At 36.3% G+C, this 27,871-nt stretch overlaps 1 protein-coding gene across 15 annotated transcripts in view; it reads left to right on the forward strand.

Annotated features, from left to right (window-relative positions):
* The window catches only part of ZDHHC20 (zDHHC palmitoyltransferase 20), an 83,209-nt gene that overhangs the window by 12,738 nt on the left and 42,600 nt on the right, over window positions 1-27,871 (forward strand). For 14 of the 15 annotated variants that reach the window (XR_012016325.1, XR_012016324.1, XR_012016328.1 and 11 more), the window contains exons 2-4: window positions 13,583-13,609; window positions 18,419-18,522; window positions 24,916-25,036. Coding sequence is in view for 2 of the 15 variants with exons in the window: in XM_072795790.1 (XP_072651891.1) it covers window positions 13,583-13,609; window positions 18,419-18,522; window positions 24,916-25,036 (252 nt within the window). In the remaining 13 variants the exon portion in view is untranslated. The remainder of the gene's footprint in view (window positions 1-13,582; window positions 13,610-18,418; window positions 18,523-24,915; window positions 25,037-27,871) is intronic. The other variant, XR_012016331.1, reaches the window with a different exon arrangement.

The raw sequence follows: 27,871 nt of genomic DNA on the forward strand, positions 1-27,871 counted from the left end.
GGGTGGCTCAGTGGTTTAGCGCCTGCCTTTGGCCCAGGGCGTGATCCTGGAATCCCGGGATCGAGTCCCACGTCAGGCTCCTTGCATGGAGCCTGCTTCTCCCTCTGCCTATGTCTCTGCCTCTCTCTCTCTCTGTCTCTCAAGAATAAATAAATAAAATATTTTTTAAAAAGTGTACAATATAGTGATTCAACAGTTCCATATTTTAGTCAGTGCTCATCAAGAAATGTGTATTGTTAATGCCCTTCACCCATTTCACCCATCCACCCACCCACCTCTCTGGTAACCATCAGTTTGTTCTCTATAGTTAAGAGTTAGTTTTTTGGTTTGTCTCTTTTTTACCCTTTTTGTTCATGTATTTTGTTTTTTGAATTCCACATATGAGTGAAACCATATATTTGTCTTTCTCTGACTGGCTTATTTCACTTACCATTATACTCCCTAGATCCATTCTTGTTGAAAATTGCAAGATATCATTCTTCTTTATGGCTGAATAATATTCTTTTGTAAATATAAAGCACATCTTTATCCATTCATCTGTTGACACTTGGGCTGCTTCTGTACTTTGGCGATTGTAAATAATGCTGCAATAAACATAGGAGTGCATATATCCCTTCAAATTAGTGTTTTCGTGTCTTTGAGTAAATACTCAGCAGTGCAATTCCTGGAACCTAGAGTAGTTCTATTTTTAATTTTTTGAGGAACCCCCATATTGTATCAGTTTGCATTCCCACCTGCAGTGCAGGAGGGTTCTTTTTTCTCTATGTCCTCACCAACACTTCTTGTTTCTTTTTTCTTTTCTTTTCTTTCTTTTTTAAGATTTTATTTATTCATGAGAGAGACAGAGAGAGAGAGGCAGAGACATAGACAGAGGGAAAAGCAAACTCCTGGGTGGGAGCCCCATGCAGGTATCTATCCTGGGACACCGGGATCATGACCTGAGCTGCAGGCAGATGCTCAACCACTGAGCCACCCAGGCATCCCTTGAGTTTTTTATTTCAGCCATTCTGACATGTGCAAGGTGATATCTCATTGTGGTTTTGATTTGTATTTCCTTGATAATTAATGATGTGTGTCTAACCAATAGACACATCTTTTCATGTGTCTATTGGTTATCTGTATGTTTTCTTTGGAGAAATATCTATGTCTCCCCATTTTTAATTGCATTATCTTTTTTTTGTGTGTGTTGAGTTGTATAAGCTTTTTATATGTTTTGAATAGTAATTTTTATTGGATATATCATTTGCAAACATCTCTTCCCTTTCAATAGGTTGCCTTTTAGTTTTTTTTTTTTTTTTTTTTTTTTTGGTTGTTTCCCTTGCTATGCAGAATCTTTTTGTTTTGATGAAGTCCCAATAGGTTATTTTTACTTTTGTTTCCTTTGCCTCAGGAGACATATCTAATAAGTTTCTTTTTTTTTTTTTAAGATTTTATTTATTTATTCATGAGAGACACACAGAGAGAAAGAGAGAGGTAGAGACACAGGCAGAGGGAGAAGCAGGCTCCATGCAGGGAGCCCGACGTGGGATTCGATCCCCGGCCTCCAGGATCAGGCCTTGGGCTGAAGGCGGCGCTAAACCGCTGAGCCAACGGGGTGCCCATATCTAATAAGTCTTTGGCTAGTGTCAAAAAGGTTACTACTTGCCTGTGCTCTCTTCTAGGATTTTTATGGTTTCAGGTCTCAACAGTTAGGTCTTTAATCCAGTTTGAGTTTATTTTTGTGTATGGAGAAAGAAAATGGTTTCATTCTTTTGCATGTAGTTGTCTAGTTTTTCCAACACCATTTGTTGAATAGGCTGTCTTTTCCCATTCGATATTATTTCCTGCTTTGTTAAAGATTAATTGGCCATATAATTATGAATTTATTTCTGGACTCTCTATTCTTTCCCATTGATTTGTATGTCTGTTTTTTAAGCCAGTAGCATACTGTTTTGATCACTATAGCTTTGTAATATAACTTGAAGTCTGGAATTGTGATACCTCCAGTTCTGTTTTTCTCAAGATTGGTTTGGCTATTCAGGATCTTTTGTGGTTCCATACAAATTTTAGGATTGTTTGTTCTAGTTGTGTGAAAAATGCCATTGGCATTTCAATAGAGATTGCATTAAATGTGTAGATTGCTTTCATTAATATAGACATCTTAACAATATTTATTCATTTGATCCATAAGTATGGAATGTCTTTCCATTTCTCTTTGTGTTATCTTCACTTTCTTTCATCAGTGTTTTATAGTTTTTTTTTTGTTTTTTTTTTTTGTTTTATAGTTTTTACCATAGAAATCTTCTTTTCATTTAAATCCTTTTAGACTTAGATAGTTGTTAATCTTTGGGAACAAAGCTCCCAATAGTGGTCATAGGGGTGGGAGGAGGGGCATGGGGAGCAGATCAGTACTGACAGGACTGTGCCTCTGAGAAAAGTGGTGTTACCAGTAGATAGGAAGGGTAATAGCTAATTTCTTCTACTTTTTGCTATTAAATTCATCATTTAGAAAGAAAAATCATTATTTCTATAGGTGATGAAAAGGTATTTGAAAAATCCCAAAATCTGTTCCTTGTTTTAAATAGGGCTTAATAAAATAGGAATAAGTGGTTTAGAATAAAGTTGCACACACACAAAATACTTGATCAGTTTCCATTAAAACCAGAAACAAGCAAGATGCTTATTACTGTGTCCATTGCTGAGTAACATTGTACTGTATTGACAAAATCAATTACCATATTCAATCAAGAGAAAATAATTTGAAGCATAAAACATTGGAAAGTCAGAGGGAAAGCTATTTCTGTGTGCAGATAATCTGATAGTATATGTTGAAAAGCCAAGAGGATTAATAACAATAGAATGCCTAAGCAAAAAAGAATGGAGTAAAATTAGCAAACAAAAACCAGGATACAAAATTAGTAAACAAAAACCAATAATTTCTGTATATACATAATAATTTGTTTGAAAACATGGTGGACGAAAAGTCTCCTTTTCCACTTATATCAAAAAGATAAAATGTTTAAGAATAAACTTAAGAAATATGCCAAACCTGTAAGAGGAAAACATTCATGAAAAACACAAAGTAGACTTGAATAAGTGGAAAGACATTTCATATTTCATGTTCATGTATAGAATAACTCAATATTACAAAGATTTCTTTTTTTTTTTTATTTTATTTATTCATGAGAGACAGAGGCAGAGACACAGACAGAGGGAGAAGCAGCCTTCTCACAAGGAACCCGATGCAGGACTCGGTTCCTGGACCAGGGATCAGGATCATGCCCTGAGCCCAAGGCTGACACTCAGCCACTGAGCCATCCAGGCGTCCTGAAGATTTCTGTTCTTCCCAAGTTAATGTATAATTGAATTCCATTCCCAATAAGTTTTCTTTTTTCTGGCACTACCCAAGTTGATCCTAAAAGCCATAGGGAAAAATAAACAGGAAAGAACAAGGAAACCATGAAAAAGAAAAGTCATAAAGGTGGCAAACCTCAACATATTTTAAACCACAGAGCCTCTATAATTAAAACTGTTGGGAGTAGGGAGTTTAGGAGAACTCTACTTTCTGCTCAGTTTTTCTCTGAATCTAAAACTGTTCTAAAAAATAAAGTCTGTTATAAAAACAATTGTATATTATGGTATGTGGACAGATATATTGGCCAATGGAACAGAACGGAATGTCCAGAAATAATAATTATAAAAATTTAGAACATGATAAAAGTAGCATCTCAAATCATAGAGGAACAGATGGGAAAACTGGATAGGTATTTGGTGAGGGATAAAATCAGGTCCATACCTCACACGATATTCTAAAAATAAAGTACAAATTGATAAAATCTTATTTTTTCTTTTCTTATATTTTAAACTTTTAATTTTAAAATCATTTTAGACTTGTAAAAAACAGTATGAAGAATTTTCATATATCCTTCACCCTGATTCCCTAAATATTTTTATTTGCTATACATTCTTTATCATTCATTCTGTCTCTTTTGAGACTAAATAGAAGATATAATGTCCCTCTACCAATAAATACCTAGTGATATTTCCTAAGAACAAAAATGTCTGTTCTTTTTTTTTTTTAAAAGATTTTATTTATTCATGAGAGAGAGAGAGGCAGAGACACAGGCAGAGGGAGAAGCAGGCTCCATGCAGGGAACCTGATGTGGGACTCGATCCCGGGACTCCAGGATCTCATCCTGGACCAAAGGCAGGCGCTAAACTGCTGAGCCCCACCCAGGGATCCTATATCTGTCTGTTCTATAGCAGCTTCTATAATAGAATACCACAAACCAGGTGGCTTATAAACAACAGAAATTTATTTCTCATGGTCCTGGAAGCTGCGAAGTCCAACATCAGGATGCCAGCAGATTTTTTGCCTGGTGAGGGCCCACTTCCTGATTCTTAGATGGCCATCCTCTCACTGTATCATCACATGGCAGAAGGGACAAGGGATCTCTCTGAGGTCTTTTAAAGGGGCACTAATCCCAATCATGAAGGCTTCACATTTATGATCTAGTCACCTCCCAAAGGCCCCATCCTCAAATACCATCAACTTGGGCATTAGATTTAACATATGAACATTGGAGAAGAACAAAAACATTCACTCTATAACAAATTTTCTTATATAATTAGAGTACAGTTATCAAAATCAGGAAATTAGCATTGATGAAATACTACTTTAATCTGTAAACCTGGGCACCTGGGTGGCTCAGCAGTTGAGCCATCTGCCTTTGGCTCAGGTCGTGATCCTGGGGTCCTGGGATCGATCCCACATTGGGCTCCCCTTAAGGGAGCCTGCTTCTCCCTCTGCCTATGTCTCTTCCTCTCTCTGTGTGTCTCTCATGAATAAATAAATGAAGTCTTTAAAAAAAATCATAATCTGTAAGCCTTACTCAAATCTCACCAGGTGCCCCACTAGTCCCTTCTGCTTCACGGTTCAGCCAAGGATCACACACTGCAGTTACCATTTCTCTATAGTGTCCTTTAATCTAGAAGAGTTCTTCAATATTGCCTTCTCCTTTGTTACCGTAACAATTTTGAAGAGTACAGGCTCCTTTTGTAGAGTACCCCTCAAATTAGATTTGTCTGATATTTCCTGGTGACTAGATTCAAAATGTACATTTTTAGCAAGAATACCACAAAAGTGATCTCCGTCATTGTAGCATTTCTAGGACTGTTAACTTTAGTCACCACTTGAGGTGGTATCTGCCAAGTTTCTCCATTCTGTAAAGGTCTGATTTTTCTTTGTAATTAATGAGTATTTGGTAGACCTGGATATACCACAGATCCTTCAAGGAAGGACTTGTTCCTCAGTTGTGGCAAGTGTGGTCAGCAGACAGCTTCTAATTGTCAGGTCTTTCAGCATGACTAACTTCACCCAAGGTCACACCCTTCCTGTGCCAGCCTATACTAGTGTCTGAGTGAGAAGGGGCCTGGCTGCTTTAGAGCTCTCTGCTAGTTGGCCAAAGTTTTGATAAGCCCGCACTGCAGTTAGTTTCTCCTAAGTATATAGATAGCTTGTACCCAAACTCTGTCTCAGCATCTGATTCCAGAGAATCCAACCTGAGACAAGTGTCTTTGTGGGAAATACCTTGAGACTCTGTAAATCTGTCTCTGATTACTTTCACTTACTCTTTTTAGCATCTACTGAGTGTTTTTGCTTGGAACAGTTATTATTGTGCTGGTTTTCAAATGAGGATTTTGTAATTCTAGAACTTCTACATTTAATAGTTAGAATTCTGCTGTAAGGAAGAGCTTTCCCTCCTCAATGAGTCATTCATTTACATCTGCACACTGTCATGGATTCCTTTTTTATGGATTATAATTTGTCATTTTATTGCTCAAATTGTCCCAGATTTGTCCAGTAGAAGCCTCTTCAGCTTGGTTTCTGTATCCTTTTGATGTGTCCACATCATTTATTCCTTCCTTCTTTTATGGCAATACAAAATTTTTCAGGCTTATCTGATACTTTTTCCTACTCTGGAACCTGCCATTTCGAAATGGATCACGCTTGAATGTAAAAAATAAAAGCAATCAAGTGCTAGAAGGAAACATGGGTGGATGATCTTATAACCAGGAAGTGAGGAAAGCCCAATAGAAAAAAATGGATAAATAACATAAACAGTTCACAGGAAAAAAAAAAAAAAAGGAAATGGCTCGTAAAACACTTGAAAAGGTGCTTATTCTTATGTATAAAAAATGCAAAGTAAAATTACCTTGTGATAAAAAATGTTTGGAAATACAGTGGAGAAACAGGCAGTCTGATGCATTGCTGGTAGAAGTATAAAATGGTACAACCTCTATAACAGGGATTTGGGAAAAAAAAGGCAGATTAACTTTTGGTCCAGTAATTTCACTATTAGGAATCTACACTGAGGACAAACTTCCACAAATAAGCAACACATGCATAAGGTTATTCATTGCCACATTGTTTGTAACAGTAGAGATTGGAGAGGACCCAAATGCCTATCAATAGAGGCCTGATTATATAACCGGAACACCCACACAATGGAATACTGTGCAGTGCTTTAAAACACAATGATTTCTCTGTGTACTGATATACAGTGATTTCTAGGGTACATTAAGTGAGAAAAGCAAGGTGTGGAATAGGTATATAAAGGAAAAAATTAGAAATACATTTTTACTTGTATTTACTTTTGCTTTGCAAAAAGAAATAGGATAAAACAAACTAATAAAAATGATTACCTGGGATGAGGGGGTAAGAAAGGAAGTCCAGGCCTTTCTGTATACCTTTTTATATAGTTTTGACTTTTAAACCATTTATATTTTTTATATATTAAAAAAAATAAAATTGAAGAAGAGGAAAAGCAAACTGTAAAATTTGGAATCATGGAAACAAATGAACTTAATTTTATGTGAAGTTGGTACTATACACAGAGGAAAGAATCATTTTAACTGCCTTTTGAATATCATACTCCTTAATGGGATGTAGTTTAAAGCCAAAACAAAACACAATTTTAAAACTGCAAAGAAAACTTAAATTACTATACAATGTCTTCCCAAAGGGCCTTAAAAGCAGTGAAACTCTAATAGCTATGAGCATCTGGTATTCAAGGGTTGGTTTCTAAAAATCATTAAAAGAAACCAGATGCAGGGCACATGGCTGGCTCAGCCCATAGAACATGTGACTCTTGATCTTGGGTCATGAGTTCAGGCCCCATATCGAAGGTAGAGCCTACTTTGAAGGAAAAAAAAAAAAAAAAAAAAAAACACTGCCTCTTGGAGAAATGATTAATTTCAGGTGAGGAGGCAGGAAAAAATATAAAGAACCTGGGACATCTTGTGCTAGACAGCAAGGAAGTACTCAAAAACTAATGGGGATGATTCACGAGAATACAGGAGTCATTTGGAAGAGCTTTGGCCAAAGATGAGACAATTGGAACATAAGAAAGAATGAATGTAGTTAATAATGGCACATTAAATAAATAAAAATCTATGTTTCCTTATTGATATTCAGAAAGAGAAAATTTAAATTTATTTGCTAACAGCGGAGTTGAATGTTACACTAACATCCTATCCTGAAAATAGGTAATTAAAGGGAAATAATTAAGCTTCTGGGCTGCCTTTTTAGGAAGCTCTAGTTCATCCCCAGTTGAAAGCTCTTCACAGAAGAATGCCAGCTTAAAAGTTAGAAATAAATAGAGGGGCAGCCCTGGTGGCTCAGCGGTTTAGCGCCACCTTCGGCCCAGGGCGGGATCCTGGAGACCCAGGATCGAGTCCCACGTCAGGCTCCCTGCATGAAGCCTGCTTCTCCCTCTCCCTGTGTCTCTGCCTCTCTCTTTCTCTCCCTCTGTCTCCCATGAATAAATAAATAAAATATTTTTAAAAAAAAAGAAATAGAGGGTTTTTCAAGGTGGTTTTCAAATTGATTCAGGCAAAGATTATCAGTGGATGCTAAAAACCCTTTGGTGAAAAGTTTTTGGGGAAGAAGATATTCACATATTGCTAATATTTTACCCCACAAAAAAACTTCATGATTGTTAAAGTGAAAAATGTATCTTTACAAAAGAGAGACCTGGTGGTCACTACCTTGACAATTGACCCAAATATAGCATTGCTAATAGTGACATACCTAAATAATGTACCTCCTGATTTGCTGAGCAGTGCCCAAAATACTTCATATCTGAGTATTCTTGTTCATTCTCTCCCTCCCACTCTCAAATTACATTTAAACTTTTAGACTTGAAGTTTGGTAGGGGTCAGAGGATGAAGTCAAGGAATGAAAAGGAAACAGAAAAATCCAGAATGTAGTACATTTCACAAGACATCTGAAAAAGAAAAAGACATCTGGCCTGTTCTTTTTTTTTTTTTTTTAAGATGTTATTTATTTATTCATGACAGAGAGAGGCAGAGACACAGGCAGAGGGAGAAGCAGGCTCCACTCAAAGAGTTCTGAGCCTGATGTGGGACTCGATCCTGGGACCCCTGCATATATGATCTAACAAAGTAGATGTAGTGCAGCTATTAGAAAAGGGACAGCAATGTGAAAAAATTATTTAATCATATTTTCAGTAATCATATTGGTCTCATTGAGGTTGGGTGGGCAATATGAGATAAAGAAAATGAATAAAATCTGTTGCATTTGTATACACCAATAATGAAGCAGTAAAAACAACAAAAAAATGAATGTGATACTTTTTTTAAAATTTTTTTAGATTTATTTATGATAGTCATACAGAGAGAGAGAGAGAGAGAGGCAGAGACATAGGCAGAGGGAGAAGAAGCAGGCTCCATGCACCGGGAGCCTGACGTGGGATTTGATCCCGGGTCTCCAGGATCGCACCCTGGGCCAAAGGCAGGCGCCAAACCGCTGTGCCACCCAGGGATCCCGATACTTTTTTTTTTAAAGATTTTATTTATTCATGAGAGACTGACAAAGGCAGAGGGAGAAGCAGGCTCCCCCTGGGCAACCCAATGTGGGACTCCATCCCAGTACCCTGGGATCACACCCCAAGCCAAAGGCAGCCCGCTCAACCACTGAGCCACCCAGGCGTCCCACACTGTCCTTGAGAACCAGGATTCACAATGGTTTAAAAAAAAAAAAAAAAAAAACTAATATCCCTAAAACTTAGGGATAAATCTAACAAAATACAAGGTTTTGTGTATTGATGAGATAAAATCTAAAATGAAGAGATACACTCTGTGCATGGAATGGAAGACTGATTATTATAAAGATGTGAATTCTTTCCAGTGTGACCTATGGAGTCAACACAATGCCAAACAAAATCCCGGCAGGCATTTTTTAAAAAGAAATCAGTAAGATGAACTTAAAATATATGGAAACGCAAAGGAACTAAAATAGCCAAAACACTTTGGAAAAAGAACAGGTTGGAGGACTCACACTATCTGATTTCAGGATTACTAAGAGTGACATGTAATCAAGTCATGTGGTATTGGGGTAAGAATGGACATACATCAATAAGACAGAACAGAGTTCAGAAATAAACCCTTACACATATTAACTTAGTTTTAATTTTAATTTTTTTTAAAGATTTTATTTATTGGGGCTCCCTGGGTGGCTCAGCGGTTTGGCACCTGCCTTCACCTCAGGCGTGATCTTGGGGTCCCGGGATCGAGTCCCATGTCGGGCTCCCAGCATGGAGCCTGTTTCTCCCTCTGCCTGTGTCTCTGTCTCTTTCTGTCTCTCTCTGTCTCTCTCATGAATACATAAATAAAAAAAAAATCTTTAAAGATCTTATTTATTCATGAGAGATTGGGGGGGGGAGAGGGACAGAGAGAGAGAGAGGCAGAGACACAGGCAGAGAGTGAAGCAGGCTCCATGCAGGGAGCCCGATGTGGGACTCAATCTCGGGACCCCCAGGATCACGACCTGGGCCGAAGGCAGGTGCTCAACCTCTGAGCCACCCAGGCGTCCCCCCGCCTTTTTTTTTAATGAACTTAATTTTTAATAATTTTTGTCAAAAGTTCCAAGGCAATTCAGTAGAGAAAGGATAGTTTCAGCTAACAATATTGGAACTGTTGGCCGTCTATCTGCAGTAAAATTCATTGCAACCCTTACTTTATACCATATTTTTAAAAATCAGCTTTTAAAAGAGATTACAGACCTAAACATAAAACCTCTGAAAGTTCTACAAGGAAGCATATGAGCAAATCTTTGTGTCCTTTAGTTGGTAAAGATATCCTAAATAGGACACAAAGCATGAACCATAAAAGAAAAAATTGATAAATTCGACTTCATCAAAATTAAATTTTTCTGCTCTTCAAAACTCACTGTTAAATAAATGAAAAAACAATATCTAGTCTATAGACCAGAAGGAAATATTTGCAGAATTTGTTAAAGTATATAAAGAGTCCACAATTCAATAATAAGGGAGATAACAATTAAAAAGTAGCCAATGGTTTGGACACAACTTCACAAAGAAGAGGTGTAGGGCTGGCCAATAAGCATGTGAAACGGTATTCAACATCATTAGTCATTAAGGAGACACAAAATTACAATGAGATATCACTATATGTTTTTTAGAATAGCTAAAAATTTAAAGATTGACAGTTCCAAGTGTTCGTGAAAACATACATTTTTGGTGGGGAATGTAAAACAATACAACTACTTTTGAAAAATTTGACTGTTTCTGATAAACATAGATCCATCAATCTTATATCTAGATATTTACCCCAATGATGAAAATATATGTCCATTCAAAGGGTGTACAGGAGTATCCAAGTAGCCAAAAACTGAAAGCAAATATCTCATCAGTTGGTAAATGTATAAGAAATTATGGTATCTCCATACAGCAGAATACTACTCAGCAGTAAAAAAGGGCACAATTTGTTAATTAGAACTTCTAGTTCCAGGACAAGTGAATGCATAGTCTTTCTATTTTTCCTGCTAAGTACAACTAAAACTCCTGGAAATTATGCATAAAGCAAACATAAGACGATTCTGAAATGCGGAGAAAGCTCAGCTGGGCGGGGGCAGGGGGTGGGGGGACATTGGTACCTGAGAAATGATATGGTGGTGAATTCCCTGGTTTTCTTTTTGCCCCGTATATCCTATGCTGCATGCTAGAGAAGCTGGCAACCTGGAGATACCAATGAACACAGACAAAAGCCTCAAGAAAAGCTGGTTTTCTTTAGCCAAACAGGAAAAGGGCAACCTAGCAAGACAAAACTAGATAGTAACTGCCCTACTTCAGCCAAATACAATGGAAAAACTGCCCTCTGCTCCCATTTTCTCCAGCAGAGGCTGAGTATAAGCTTAGATTTCCCCCTTGCCTGGCTGTAACAAGGCATCCCTCTTGTAATTTCCTGCCCCCTTTCCTACTTCAGAGTAGGAAAAAAGTGGTGTCAGAGAAGGTGAAGGCCTGGGCAGTAGGTAGACTTCCATTCCTCCTGTGCAGTGATAATGCATCCCTCCCCATGGAAGCCTTGTGGGGAGCACTTGTGTAGATCTTGCTCATTTGTTATGTCTGTTCCTAGGAATTTTATATTTTTAGGTGGCTTTATAAATAAAACTTTTCTTTGGTTATAATTTCTACATGGTGATTCCATGTTTATTGAAAAGCTATTGATTTCTGTAGACTATTACCACCTGTTGTTTATAATGGTTTTTCGGTTGGTTTTCTTTGACTATGAAGGCATATAGTCTTATAATCTGCAAATAGTGATACATTTGCTTCTTTTCCATTTTTATACCACTAATTGATTTCTCGGAATTGTGTGCCTTGAATAGGGCTTCCCAATCATTTCACAGCATGGCAGTATTGAAAATAATATTTTTAGTGTAGATTAGCATAAATGGGAAATGGTTTGTGAGGCCAGAGGGGACCAGCCCAGGATCTAACTACACCAGTGTTCTACCAGACTGACCTGAGATGGGTTGAGAAGAAGCCCTGTGTCTCTAAAACAATGCTTTCCCAAAAAAACAAAAACAAAACAAAACAAAACAAACCCCACGAACTTGCTTATTTTATTTCTAAACTTTAGTGGGACTACTCCTGTATTGTTTCTCTTTAAATTATCCTGGTTTGAGGATTGAAGTAGATATGTTTTATTAAGGAAGTGTCTGGGTACTCCTCTTTTTTATCAACACATTTTAGTCAAAAATGATAATTGAGGTGCACCTGGGTGGCTCAGTCGTTGAGTGTCTGCCTTTGGCTTAGGTCGTGATCCGTGGTCCTGGGATCGAGTCCCACATTGGGCTTCCCGTGAGGAGCCTGCTTCTCCCTCTGCCTGCATCTCTGCCTCTCTCTGTGTGTCTCTCATGAATGAATAAATAAAATCTTTTTAAAAAATAGTTGCTGAATTAGCAAACATTTCTTAAGCATTGCTGCTGTATGGCAGGCTTTGGAACTAAAATAATGAATAAGATGAGAGACACTATAGGAAAGAATACAAGTCCAAGTAGACTTGAGCTCGGATATCTGTCTACACTACATCTAGTGTAGTTCTGTGACCTTAGGCAAGTCGTTTAATTATTGTGAGCCTTAGCTAACTTATCTGTAAAATAGAGGTAATAATAACTTTTAGAGTTTTTATTATTCTAAGACACAATTCCACACTTGAGCAGTCCAGTAGGGTGAGATAGACATATTATCACGTAATTAGAAAAAAAAAATGAGGTGGCATGGTAGAGATGGAAGAGTGAGCAGTGGCAATATAAAGGAGTATCTGCTCTGCCTATAAAGGAGAGACTCAGGAAGGCTTTATAGAGGTGGTGGTATTTAAACTGGGCCTTGGAGGATGAAGAGGGAGGGGTAGCAGAGCACCTGTGAGACTGCTTGATGCATTTAGGAAACTGCCATTTATTCAGGATAATTGACCACAGGTATGTGCAAATGATAGACTGGAGGGGTAGACAGATTGTAGATCACAGAGGGACTATAGCTGTTATCCTGAAGATACTGGGCTTTATTCTGCAAGTGACTGGGAAGTGTTAGAGTATTCAGCCATCAGATTTGCTGGTGGTGAGATGTGTTAAGCTGATAGTTGAAAGTCTTTTTAAGCTATTATGTTTCAGGAGAGCCTGAAATAAGGCAATGGGACAAATTGAGAGTAGGTGACAGATTTGAAGAGGTGTAGGTAGTAGAATTAACAGGACCTAGAAGCCATTGGACTATCTGGAGAGAAGAAATAAATAGCAATTCCCAGCATCTTAGGCTAGGAATAAAAACACTGAAAGTTACAGGGATAAGTTCCTGTACTTTTTTTCTATAGAAAAACACAAATTGTCTGGGGTATAGCTTTTATAAAATTTTAATGTACCTCACAGACTGAATACATAAGTATGAGTATCAGAGGAGAGTCCTATTCATTTTGTAGGTGGCATTAACGAAAGAGCTAAAGGAAACCTAACTATATAACCATATTGATAGACTTAAAATTAACAAAGGTCTAAAAAAAATTGTAATGTGATTACAGTGTTGATAAAAATTTGATGTTTAGCATTTTAGTGTTTTTCAGATTTTTTAAGTGTACATACAATCCTGAATTTGCATTAGTATTTACATTTTATAACTAAATTTCATTTTTTGAAAATGGTATTAAGATGAGTAGTCAATCTGAAATGTATAAACAAAATATTTTAAAGTATATTATTTATTCACTATTTTTTCTTCTATTCTAGTTACTCTCTCTGGAAATGGAGAAAACGGTAAGGCACTCTAAGTCTCAATTTAAGTAGAATACTTATGGTATCCTTATTGTGACCCACATACTTTTATTTTGTGATGACTATATGTGTTTTTGTTTGCAGAAATAAAATATGTATTTTTAAAGTTTAAATAAAAGGAGATATAATATTGTGTTTATTCCTATTTCAATATATTTTCATTTGTGTAATTTATATAAGTTGAAATAGTTGTTATTTTGTAAGGCACCTAGTACTCAAACTTCTTTGATATATTTATGTACATATTTATCCCTTGTATATTCTTCAGAACACTTGGTAGTAGTGATTCAAAGGTTTTTTTTTTTTTTAAGATTTTATTTCTTTATTAATGAGAGACACACAGAGAGAGAGGCTGAGACACAGGCAGGAGAAGCAGGCTCCATGCAGGGAGCTAGACGTGGGACTTGATCCCAGGATCATGCCCTGGGTGGAAGGTGGCACTAAACCACTGAGCCACCCTGGCTGCCCTGATTAAAATATTTTTAATACCAGTTCTAGCTAGGTTTGAGGAGTGGATTTTGTTTCATGATGCCTAAATTTTATTGATGGTCCTCTTGTTTATATATTTGTGAAAAATAGTACTTTACTACTCAGAGATTTTTAACAAAATAACCAGACTATAAATTTGTAAAATGTATTACTAGTTCATTTTGAATGGGAATTCTACTTTTTATAATAGTCAATGCGATAATGCCTGGAGGGAAAAGTTCATTGCTCACAGTTTCACCAAGTTAAAATATTAAGTCTATCAAATTTCAAAAACAAAATTTGATTTGAGATATGAAAATCCAGAGGATTTCTAAAACAGTTCAACACTTAGAAATTATTAATAAATATTTATTCCTATTGGAAATAATTAGGCACTAAGCACGTAAATCTCAAATTGCCTTTGAATCTAATTTTTCAATTCTAGCCACAGTTGAGGAATAAATATAGACTCAGTCTTGGTTGACTTGATTTTCTTCCTTTAAATCAAAACTATATGTGAAAGCACAGGTACAGAAAGCAGAGAATTTCTGAAGTACTTAAAAAAGAGCATCTAACTTGTCTCATTATTTTTTGGAGCTATTTTCCCCATGTCTTTCAAAGAATCTTTTAATGAGTTTGTTTGCTTATATGTTTGTTTTTTAAAATTCATTTACAGATGATTTTTTTAAAAAGATTTTATTTATTTATTTATTTGAGAGAGAGAGAGTGGCAGAGACACAGCCAGAGGGAGAAGCAAGCTCCATGCAGGGAGCCCGACAAGGGACTCCATCCTGGGTCTCCAGGATCAGGCCCTGGACTGAAGGCGGCGCTAAACCACTGAGCCACACGGGCTGCCCTACAGATGATTTTTTGAGTCAGACTTTTTGATTTATAGATTCAGATTTGGGTGTTTTTTTTTTATTTTATAGATTCAGATTTTGGGGTTTTTTTATTTGCTTAGTTAACTAAGCTTTTACTTTTTATTTTTTTTAAAGATGTGTTTACTTACTTAGCATGAGTGGGAGAGGGAGAGAATCTCAAGCGGACTGCACTGAGCACAGAGCCTGATGTAGGGATTGATCCCCTGAGATAATAACCCAAGCCGAAATCAAGAATTGGCTCTCAACTGACTATGCCATCCAGGCACTTCCTTTATCTATTACTTCTAAACAATGATTTATAGCATATATATGTGACCAGAAGTTTTCTTATTAATAATCACATTATTTCAAATTTATGTAAAGGCAGTATTTCCTGTTATTTTTTACATTACAATTTGATATTTTCCATTTGCTAAGTACTTATTATATTCCAGGCATGATGCTTAAAAGATTTATCAGTTTGTTTGTTTTTTTTTTAACTGAGGGTTAAGATTTTTTAAAGCAGAAACCATTTGTTTTTGTACTTGTGGAGAACAGAAATAGTTTAAAAAATATTTTAGATGTCTTTAAAAATATTTTGGGAGTATATTGTTTATATGTTGACCTTAGTTGTAAGTAACTAAATGATTAAGAAATTTTAAAATACCTCAAGGTGGTGATAAATGGCGACCTTAAAGTTACCAAAGCTATACAAGAGGATATAGATGAGGATTGACAAACTTGATTGAATATGGGGGCCAGGCAAAAATATAAAAAGCGAAGTGAGCTAGGTGAGGAATATATTGCAAGCTTGGCAAACGGCCTCAGTATCGTATAATAGTAGGAGACTGAGTTCCAGTATACTTTTCCAAAAGAAAATCAAATGAAGGAAAGATATTGGATCCATTGAGTAGACCATAGAGTTCAACCTGGAGGGAACAGAGATAGTAGAGAATGCAGATTTTGACAAGCCAGAATTTTCAATGAGGATGATGATCAGTTTGAGTGGACATAAAAGAAAGCAAATTTGAAGATAGAAGGAAGTTATGGCAAAGATTTTGTCTTGGCATCAGATATTGGCTCTGATAACAGGATGTGACTACTAAGATGATGTGTAAAGTGGAGGAAAATATACTTTTAGGTATGACAATGAAAATAACCTTGGATTTTTATCAAGCAGATATGGATTTGAATCCTGGCTTTATCATTTACCAAGTAACATTGGGCAAGATATTAAATTCTCTGCAACTCAGTTTTCACATTAGTAAACGGAAAGAATGCCTTACAGGACTATAGTGAGGGTTAGAAATAAGGTACACAATATATACTTTCTAATAGGCTTTTAGTAGGTGGAAGTAGTGATTTGAGTAGTTGTGGTCAAATATGGGTACCAGGAAGTCCCAGCCTTTCATAATGCATTCATAAGTCATGAGTCATGCACTTGGAGTTATTTCCCAAGAATACCACAGCCAGGGTGGAGTAGAAACTATGAACGGCACATTCTACACTGCCCATTGAGATGGACTGGAGGCAAGGAGACTGGTTGGCTTTTGCAGTGATCCAAATGAGTTAAGCAACAGTTGATGACCTGTTACACTGGCAGTGAAAATAATGAGAGAGAGTTTACTTTGAAAGAGATTTTAGGAACTAGAATTTTAAAAAAAAAAAGATTTTATTTATTTATTCATGAAAGGCACAGAAAGAAGCAGAGACCTAGGCAGAGGGAGAAGCAGACTCCCCATGGGGAGCCCAATGTGGGACTTGATCCTGGGACCCGGGGATCACCATCTGAGCCAAAGGCAGATGCTCAACCATTGAGTCACCCAGGCGTCCCAAGGAACTAGAATTTGAGGTGCTTTGTGCTGATTAGCTGTGCAATGTGAGGAGTTATTGGGTCCTGATTTCCTGTGCCAGTCAACTGTGGGACTTGTGGTCCTGGTCTGTTAGGCCATACATGATGGACCAGTATAATGCAAAAGAAAAGACTGAACCCAACGGGTTGTTAATTTTTTTTATCATTAGTTTATTTTAAAGGAAAAGTTTTTAAAACCAAAAGTGAACGGAAAAATGACCTCAGACCAAAGAAAGAATAGTACTTTGAATCGAGTACATCTTAGCTTTATAAAAACTTCACTGCATTGTTCTTAATGTCATTTCACTACAGACCAGTGAAAACTTTTATCATTCCTTAAACTTTGGAAACATGGAAATAGGGAATGTGCAAACAGAACCAGATTTTGAGGGAAATTAAAATTCTTGGATATTACTACTACTACTAATAGCCAGTATTGCGGTGCCTGTCTGGCTAAGTCAGTAGAGTGTGTGACTTTTGATCTTCAGGGTTGTGAGTTTGAGCCCCAATTGGGTGTTGAGATTACTTTTAAAAAAATGGCCAGTATTTATTAAGGATTTATTATATGCCAGGCACTGTTTTAAATGTTTTACACATATTAGGTAATCAGTGTTAAGCAACTAACTTTAATAAAACAGATGAAAAAAATAAATAAATAAATAAATAAAACAGATGAAGTGTTTTATTGAAGTCTGAGCAGATTGGGAGGAGGAGTATAGCATGAAGAGGTAATGAATTCTAAAAGTAATGGAGAAGGCTTATATAGAAGGATTAATATTTGATCTGAACTTTAAAAATGAGTAGAATTTCAAACTTTGAAGCTTATGTCTACTTTTTTTTCTTCAGTGGATTTGTGGTGCCTCATTCCAACAGAAAAAGAGTCTAAACATCTGGTAGATAGTTCTTGCTTCCTATGAAAACCAGTCCTACTTCTTTCAAGTAGAAAAACTGCGGAACACAACAAAAAGCTCTAAGTTGTATATCAGTGATGAGTTAATATTTGGAGAGAAAGATGTTAGAATGCCACACTAATCCACTTGTGAAACAATTATGGCAGAAATTTTAAATGGCTAAAATTTTTTTGTTACCGTGTGTTGAAAGGAGAATGAAATTTAGCATAACATTTCTGGAAAATCCAGAAACTGAGTTTTTCAGATTACTCCTTATTCTCAGTGATGGGAACTTCCTTTATTACTTTCAGTTTGTTCCTTGGACTTAATTAATGTTCATAGTGATAGAATCTGTTTTAAGTAATTTTTAAGTCATTTTAAAATGTAACTTTTAGGAAGATCTTGAAATACAGTGAGTGAAGGAGGGTTTCAACTTGTTCAATGTTTAGCAGTTTATTAATAAAATCAAATATCATCTCAGACTATAGTCATTGGTTATAAACCAAGCTGATAACCCTTAAATGTAGGAACTGAATGTTTCTTCATATCTGTAATATTACATCATTCAGGTAAAGGAGTTTATAAATTTGATGTCTTCAGTAGTTTTAATTAAGATATTTATTGGATTAAGCCTCCTGACCCTGAATATTGTGTTTTAATGTAATGCTTTTTCCTGCTTTCACCTGGATTCAATGAAATGTTATTTGTTTTTATTTACCAGGAAAGGCCGTTGTTTACCTTGTGGCTTTCCATCTGTTCTTTGTTATGTTTGTATGGTCCTATTGGATGACAATTTTCACATCTCCCGCTTCCCCCTCCAAAGAGGTAAATTTAATGTTGGTAAATTACCAAATGCTGTAGCTAATGATGGAATTATTTTCCCTATGATACCTTGGTTAACATTTTACTACATAATGCATTTGTTCTGTTTCTGTTCATGAACTTGCTTGGTGACTCTACATTGTGAATGTGAGTCTTCAGCCTGGACTCAGATAAAACCCACTGACAGTGCACTGAATGACTGATAATAGTTTACTTAATACTGGTATTTTTCTGCCATGCTGTATATTCTTAAAGACATACTTTACTTTTTTTATTGAAATAAAAAGTCTTAAGGGACAGCATAGAGTTAGAAAAGTAGAGTATACTTTTGGACACCTTAACATATTTTCTCAGGCCTGAACAAATATGCTACAACTAAAGAAAGTTTTGATTGTGGGAAACTGTCTAGGCTTTAATATGGCTTATGTTTCTTCTAATTTGAGGTTCCATTGGGAAAATAATGTAAGGAAATATTTATGTAAAGTATTAAAACCAGTGTTTCTTTTACCTGGACATAGCTGACTGAAATCTGTTATAACTAGATAGCTAAGAATGTACTCTCTGGTGTTAGGATTCTCCGAGTTTGATTTTCTGTTCTAGCACATTACTTAATGTCTCCGAGCCTCCGTTTTCTCGTTGGAAAATAGTGCCTGTATTCAAATATTAGATGATGATGATAATTATTCCACTTCCATAAAATTCATCAAAATTCTTTAAAAGTTATAGACCATATTTTTAAAAATATCAACTTTTATTTAACTTTTATAACTTTTATAAAACATATATACACAAAAGTATATATAAGTGTACACCTGATGGATTTTCACAAACCAAAACACCCTTGAGTAACCACCACCAAGCTGAAGAAACAGAACATTGCCAGTATCTCATAAGCCTCCTCATGCTTCCTTCCAGCCATGCAAACCCACTTTCCTGCCCCCTAATAGCATCAGTTCATTTTGCCTGGTTTTGTATTTTACATAAATGGAGTCATATACTTTGTTTATTTGTGTCTCTGGCTTCTTTCATTAACATTCTGTTTTAATATTCTTCCATGTTGTTGCATATACTTGTGGAGCATTCATTCTCATTATTGTTTAGTATTCAATTGTGGTAAATAATAGCTTATTTAGCTAGTCTGCTGTTGATGGGCAGGGGCATTTGGGTGTCTTCCAGTTTTAGGCTCTTACAAATAGGGCTGCTGTTAACATCCTATTACATATACCTATGTATATATTTACATACATACCCACATATGTGTATATATATAGTTCTTTTGGGTAGGTGCCTCAGATTAGAATTGCTGGATCCTATGTTGTGTGTACATTCAGCATTAAGTAGGAAACGCTACATAATCTTTTGCCTGTTTTTGTTCTATTGGGTGCTCTTGTTTTAAGGGGTTGAGCAATCAATCAAACGGTGTTTCCTCAAATGTATTCATCAGACATTTGGTAATAATTAGTCAACTCTTAAAGTTACGTTACAAACTGCCATCCATATCTTTCTTTATTTTTAAGATTTATTTTTAAGGTTTTATTTATTTATTCATGACCCACAGAGAGAGAGAGAGAGAGAGAGGCAGAGACATAGGCAGAGGGAGAAACAAGCTCCCTGCGGAGAGCCCCATGCAGAACTAGATCCCAGGACCCCAGGATCATGACATGTGCCAGAGGCAGACACTCAACCACTGAGCCACCCAGGCGTTCCAAGATTTATTTGTTTTTAGAGAGCACATTTATGCAAGTGGCAGGGAGGGCAAAGGGAGTGGGGAGAGAAGCAGACTCTCCACTGCACACCAAGCTCAACACAAGGCTTAGTACGGGGCTCAGTCTCATGACCATGAGATCACAACCTGAGCCAAAACCCAGAGTTGGTCACTTAACTGATTGAGCCACCCATGCGCCCCACAAACTGCCATCTACATCTTAAGCTCTGAGTTGAAAAAGAACTAATTTTATTTAATCACTTACTACTAGTGATGGCTGTTGAAAACATAGAGTGTATAGAAGTAAATAGTTCTTGTTATAGGAAATAAAAATAAAAAGAGTTGATGGGCTGGCTTTAAGAGAATGCGACTCATGATCTTGGGGTCATGGATTTGAGCCCCATATTGGGTGTAGAGAGTACTTAAATAAATAAACTTTAAAAATAGAATAAAAACAAGTGGTAATCCTTTTGAGAAGCAGTATAGTATAGAAGTGAAGAACTCAGACTCGGGTTCCAGAGTGCCCAGGTTCAACTCCTGCCTCTCCTGCGAACTAGCTTTGTGTCTTTGGAGACTTTCTTCAGCTGTCTGCACCTCAGAGCTTTCCTGTAGAGTGAGGACAATAGTGGTACATACCTTACAGGTTTGTTGTACGTATTGAATAAATTAATCATGTATGTGATTAGTAATATTTATAATAATATATACTTAATAGTATATATTATAAATATGTAAAGTGCTCAGAAGAATACATAGCACTTAATAAGTGCCATTTAAATGTTATTTATTTATTTTGGTTGCTGTTTTGTCATATTGCATCCATTTAGCATTCAGCCTAGGGCTTAAGCCTTTACATCCACTCCATCCTTCATGTTCCCCTTTTCCTAGAAGTTCAGCTGATCCCCAAAGCCTGTCCAGTGGCCCTGCTATGGCATGCTCTACCTTCCTGTCATAGAACTTAACCATACTGACTTGTATCCACCACCTTATTGTTAGTTTTTTGAAGCAGGGATCATTTTTATGGTGTCCTGTACTATATCCCTCTCCCACTATTTAGCACAGAGTGGGTGTTCACTACTGAATGAATGAATCATTAAATCACCAAAGGCTGGGTAAGTTAAGCTGCAGTGACAACCAAGAAAGAGTAGGAGTTTATGATTCTTTCTCTTTTTTTTTTTTTAAGATTTTATTTATTTATTCATGAGAGACACAGAGAGAGACAGAGAGAAGGGCAGAGACAGGCAGAAGCAGGCTCCATGAAGGGAGCCTGACGTGGGACTTGATCCCAGGTCCCCAGGATCACACCCTGGGCTGAAGGCGGCGCTAAACCGCTGAGCCACCCAGGGATCCCCCTATGATTCTCTTTCTAATAAGCTTCCAGTGTGCCAACTGAGCTGGTTCCTTAGAGTAATTAACAAAGCTATGCAGTAGCTACTAAAGTTAACGGTAGTTGAGAGGTTAGAGCAACATTTGGAAATCAGACCCAGGAAAACTGATTGAGTCTAAATAGCAAAAACTACATTTTTAGGGAAGTTAAGTTATAAATATGGGTATTTTTTCATTCTTTGTCAGCAAGTACTTGGCATCTACTCTTTGTCAGACTGTGTGTGCTAGGCTCTGGGAATAAAAAGAACAAAGACATAGTCCTTACATTTTAAAAGAAGAGACAGATGGTAGACAAATAATTATAAATTGTGATAAACTTACAAACTTTAGAAAAGAACATGATGATGTAGTAAAGTGTAACACTAAAAGATATCAGGGGAAAACAACTGTAGGTAGTATGAACAAATTTCTGAGGAAGTGACACTTAAGACTTTTGTAAGTATCTCTTTCACTAAAGTATTAGCTTTTGTTTTAAGATTTTATTTATTTATTCAGGAGAGGCACAGAGAGAGAGAGGCAGAGACACAGGCAGAGGGAGAAGCAGGCTCCTGCAGGGAGCCAGACGTAGGACTCGATCCCAGGTCTCCAGGATCATGCCCTGGGCTAAAGGCGGCACTAAACCGCTGAGGCACCCAGGCCAGGCTGCCCAGGTATTAGCTTTTTGAAGGAAGGATCTTTGTTGTTTATTGCTGTATCCCCATTGCCTAGATTCAGACCTTGTATATAACAGGCAGATTGCTAAATATATGAATGAAGGCAAAATATGAAGACCTAGCAGGCATTTTCCATCACTTAAGTGTCATCTCTCTAAAAAGAAAATATGGCCCCATCACTTCTCGGGTAATCCTACAGAGGTCACCAATAAGCTACAAGATAAAGCTCATGCTCATTTGGATGGCACACAAGAAAGACCCTTCATGAAGTAAAATCTTACTAACTTTATCTGCACTGCTTCTTCCTGGAACTTGGTAGTGTTTTGCACTGACTATACCATGCTATATTTGTGCTTTCTATATGCTGCTCCCTTTACCAAGATTCTCTTTCCCTCCTTGTTTTCCTGCAAGATTCCTGTTACCTCTCAAAACCTGGTATAGGTACTGCTTCTTCCAAGAGACTTTCAGTGACATTCTCCACTCCCTCCTAAGGGAGCTTTTATTATACCTGATAACATATTGTACTTAAGCTGATTTGTAAGTTGTATTTCTTTATTGACATGGCCAACATTCCTACTGAACTGTAGGAATATACTTTTGAAGGCAAAGGCTATAATATTCATCCGTGGATTCCTGTTACCTTGAGCAGTGCCAAGTTTTGTTTTTGTTTTTCCAAGTTCTTAATCGGTATCTAACATATATTTAAATTGAACCATCTGAACACTGAATTTATGATATTTCATAGTTTGAATTCTGTTTTGTAGTTTTTAATGAAAACTAGATGTATGGTAATAATTTCTGAGGTCTAATCCATTTAAAATTTGTTCCATTCCTCATCTAAAATTCTGGTGGCTCTTGAGATTTTCATTTTAAGTTTTTTATAATTTGTAACATTAGTCCTTAAGGAAAAGTGATGATGTTGAGCCTGGGATACTACCACAGGCTAGAAATAGGACAGCCCAGGGAAATATGTTCAGATTTTACAAGGAAGTTATAAAATTGGATTAGAACATCATCCTATCCAAGTATATATTTATTATCATACCATATGATTCTTATATTCTACTCTGAATGCTTCAGAGACACATCATGTCATAGGAGAACTTTTAATTCAAACAAGTTACAAGTTACAATTCTCTTAAGAGAGAATGGGCCATTTTGCCAAGTAGGGAAGTATTTCAGTACCTGAAAGTATTTACAAAGGGAGTGGATCTCAGAAATGTCGTCTTAAGATTCCTACGTGCCTGGGAGGTTAGATGAGTGACCTCCAAAGTCTCAATTTAAGATTATGGTAACCTTTTCTGACTTCTTTTTATCTTGTTTATTCGTCTGTGCTACTTCTCATGCCTTAGAAGTAAATTTGAGGATTTATTGTGCCATCAAGATTTGATTGTGGGAACCAGGCAAGGTAATCTAAATAGACTCTTCTACACCCTAAACTGTGGTGTTTGGTCAGGTTAGAGTAACAGTCTGTAAAAAGCAAGAACGTTTCTTTTACATTAGCAGTATAGAGGGAAGCATAGTAGAGTTTAAAAGACCTGTGTTTTAATATCAGCTCTACCAGTAATTGTGCGATCTTAGAAAATTTCCCAAGGTTCTTGGCATCACAGTTTCTTCAGCCCAGACCTCTTTCTACTATGCCAGACTATTGCCTTGTTTGTAACAAGATAGGGTGCACTGATAAGCTAATATTATAATTGATGATGAGGCATCAAGAGTATGGGAAAGTTTTAGTAGCAAGTTAGGTGAATCAAAATACTTGAATATAAAAAGATAGAACTCCATTCATGACCCTTTAGTTCTTTTCAAGCTAAACCCTGCTTTTGCTTGAAAAAATTGAAAAACAGTACAGTTAAAAATATAAGATGATGAAAGCAAGTCCAAGCCATTTTTAGTTTTTAAAAAAATCTGAATTAAAAACTGATAGAGATTGAAAGCTTCTGTTTGCATGAAATTAGAGGCATTAAAACTGAGGGTCCTTGAGATACTGAGATGACAGGAAGAGCAACTATAAACAAGTCCTTTGTAGGGAAAATGCTATTTAAGAAATGGACTGCAGGCTGGTAACTCTATGGGAATAAAACTTTAAGAAATGGAAACTAGAAATAACTCTATAAAAGAGACAGTCCTTAATAATTTTGCAGAAAGTACTTCTATTGGCTAGCTTTCTAAAAGCTAAAACAAAGTAGTAAAAGAATGACTTTTTGACCTCATTGAGATACTTGACCAGTAAATAGCTGGACCTCATGCCTATGATTTAATCTATTATCCAAAGTGAGTAAATCTTGGACATCCTTCCAAAAATTACAAATTTCTTGACACTAATTTTCAAACATCAAAATTTTTATTAATAGAAAATATATATTAAGCCCTTTTTGTTTGGGGGGGTATTTAATATTTAATTTTTTCTGTAAAAAACAAAGATGAAATTTTCTAGTTCATATTTTTTCCCATTAGTATTGAGGGCAAATATTTTTTAATCTGTCAAAGGTATGTAGTTGTGCTAAAATACACTTGATTGAGCTTCTCAAATTTGAAAATAAGTTTTGCCTTCATAGAAGAAAATGTTTTTTTCTGTTCAGAATGAAACTTTTTCTGAGTATGATACTTCATGGGATTAAAAAGAATTAATGGTTATTTCTCTTTTTATAGTTCTACTTGTCCAATTCTGAAAAGGAACGTTATGAAAAGGAATTTAGCCAAGAAAGACAACAAGAAATTTTGAGAAGAGCAGCAAGGGACTTACCTATCTACACCACATCAGCTTCAAGGAGTAAGAAAAATCAGTCTTAAACTTTCCTTTCCAAAGAATTTTTAAAATATGGCTAATTCTGCCAAAATATATCTGCATGAGTTGACAATTAAATGGATATTGTGATTGCTACAAATAACATCTGCAAAAACAAGATTTTCCTGTGTTCTGTATCCTCTGTGGTATTTCAGATACACATATATAATGTACATGTATTGATACAGATTTTTTTTAGGAGCTCACTATGAGCCTCTTTTCTCTGCAGTTTTTTTCCAGTTCAACCCCATGTCTAAAAAATGTCTTAGCAAACCATCATTTGGAAAATCCTGGTATGAATTTGGATATTGTGTGTTATCACGGAATATTTTTTTTAAAAAATCAAGAATGTGCTAACTTATTTTTTTTTTTTAAGAATGTGCTAATTTAGAATGGAGAGGAGTAAAAGACCTTAAAGGGGAAGAATCCTGTTCAAGTTTTAACACTAATACTCAGCCAAAATTTGAACTCAGGTTTATCTGATTCCAAGGCCATTGGGATTTCCATTGTCCCACTGCCTACATTGACATAGGTAACTCGTGCAGCACCTTCCTTTTCTTAGGGTGACAGGCTTATAATTCGGATGAGTTAATGAGTGGCCAATGTAGTCACTTAATTATAGGAAATTGTTTTAAGTTATAAACTATATACCCCATGAGTTTGTTCAAATACGGGATAATATAGTAGCTAACAGTTATTCTGAGTGCTTTACACATACTCATTTAAACTTCACAACAACCCTGTGAGGTAGGTACTATTGTCTTCATTTTACAGATGAGTACTTAGAAAAGTGAGACACAGAGAGGTTTATAACTTGTTCAAGGTCATATAGATAGTATGTGGAAAAAATGGATTTAAATGTAGTGCTCTTTCTCTAGAACCCACTGTGCTGTTCAACTCCAAGTAGAAAGAAGAGGAGCTTTACCTTTGTGTAGTTATGGTCAAGTGGTGACTAAGGAATTATAAAGTTCTTACAAGATTTTAGGAGGGGATATTTGTTAAATTTTTCATGCATTTAATACTATTGTTTTTGCATAACTAATAAATTGCTATACATAACAAAAAACAAATTTCAGATCAGACCTCTGCTTTCCCATTACTAGTGTAGTGAGTCACTGACTTTCTAAGTTCTTATTTCCTTATTTATTTTTTATTTTTATTTTTTTGAGAGAAGAGTACAAGTTGTGGGGGGCCAAGTGGAGGTCAGAGAGATAATTTTTAGCAGGCTCCACACCTGACATGGAGCCCAATGTGGGCTCGATCTCACAACTCTGAGATCATGACCTGAACCAAAATCAAGAGTTGGATGCCTAATGGACTGAGCCCCCCAGGCACCCTTCTGTTTCCTTATTTTAAAATGAGGATAAGAATATCTACATCTTTGGGTTAGTGGAAGTATTAAATAAGATATGTAAGTGAGACACACATTTAGTGTAGATCTTGGTATATAATAATGAATTTTCAGTAAATGATAGCTAATATAAAATATTCTTTTTTTATATTCAATTAGCAAAAGTCTGATTTATAATAATTATTTGTACTTATAGTTCTGCAGATTATATGTTCTTAACCCAAAGTCCAAGATTTCAGAGAATTTATGAATTCTGAGATAATATGCAAAGTTGCAGGTACATGTAGTTTAAAAAGTAACCTGCTCATACCAAGATAATCTGAGATTATCTTGATTTTCAGAGCAGTATGCGTGCCTCGAATAGTTAATAGGTACTGATGTAAAATCTTTGCACTTAACGGCTTTATTATTTTTCCATTATATAAAGCCATTATAATGGCTTTCCTGTAATCTGAATAATACCCTTCGTCTATTCAGTTACACTAGAATTATCCTACATATTTTACTGGTGATCATTTAATCTTCAGGACACCTCTGAGGGAGGTGCTGCACATTATTTTAGAGATGAAGAAATGAGGCACGAATTAGGTATCCATAGTCCTCAAGTGATAAGATCTTGGATTTATAGCTTACCTTCTGATTACAGGCAGAGTCCCTGCTCTTGAGCACTATTTTATACTGCATTTCTACTGCTTAGAGTTCCATACTTTGGGGAGTTTTATTCTTTTTTCTTATTATGGAAACAATATTCATTCTTTAAAAAACAAAATTACAGAAATACATATTGTAGAAAGTAGACCTTTCACAGACCAAAAAACGAATGAAAGTGATAGAGCTGCCTCCACAGAGAGGAATTGGGGGCTGAGAAACAGGGATGGGGGGCTTTTCACTCAGTTTTTTGGGGGGCTTTTTGAACCATGTGGACAAATTATCATCTATTCAAGAAACAGAATGAGTTTTTCTAGACCTTCTACCTCCACGATGTGGATTCAACTGACGTGTCTCTCTAGCTTTGTCCCACACTGTTTGCTTGCATCAGCTCTGTGCTAAATTACTCGTCTTTCCCCACCTTTTTTGATGTCTTTTTCTCTGCCTAAGATGATTATGTTTTCCTCTCTAGTTTGAAGTTTTAAGCAAATGTCTGCTGCTTTTTATCCATTTGTATTCAGTTGAACACAAAGTGATTTTTATGTTTTTTTAATATTTATTTATCTTAGAGAGAATGCTCTGCACATGTACACGGGGTGGGAGGAGGAGCCGAGGGAGAGGGAGATGAGCTGACTCCCTGCTGATTGGGGAGCCTGACTTGGGGCTCCATTCCAGGACCCTGAGATGGTATCCTGAGCCGAAATCAAGAGTTAGTCACATTAACTGACTGAGCCACCCAGGCACCCCAGGAAGTGATTTTTAAAATCTGCTCTGAAAAAATAAATAAATAAATAAAATCCGCTCTGAACTTCTCAAATTTG

This window comes from Canis lupus, chromosome 24 (assembly GCF_048164855.1).
Source record: "Canis lupus baileyi chromosome 24, mCanLup2.hap1, whole genome shotgun sequence".
NCBI lineage: Eukaryota > Metazoa > Chordata > Mammalia > Carnivora > Canidae > Canis > Canis lupus.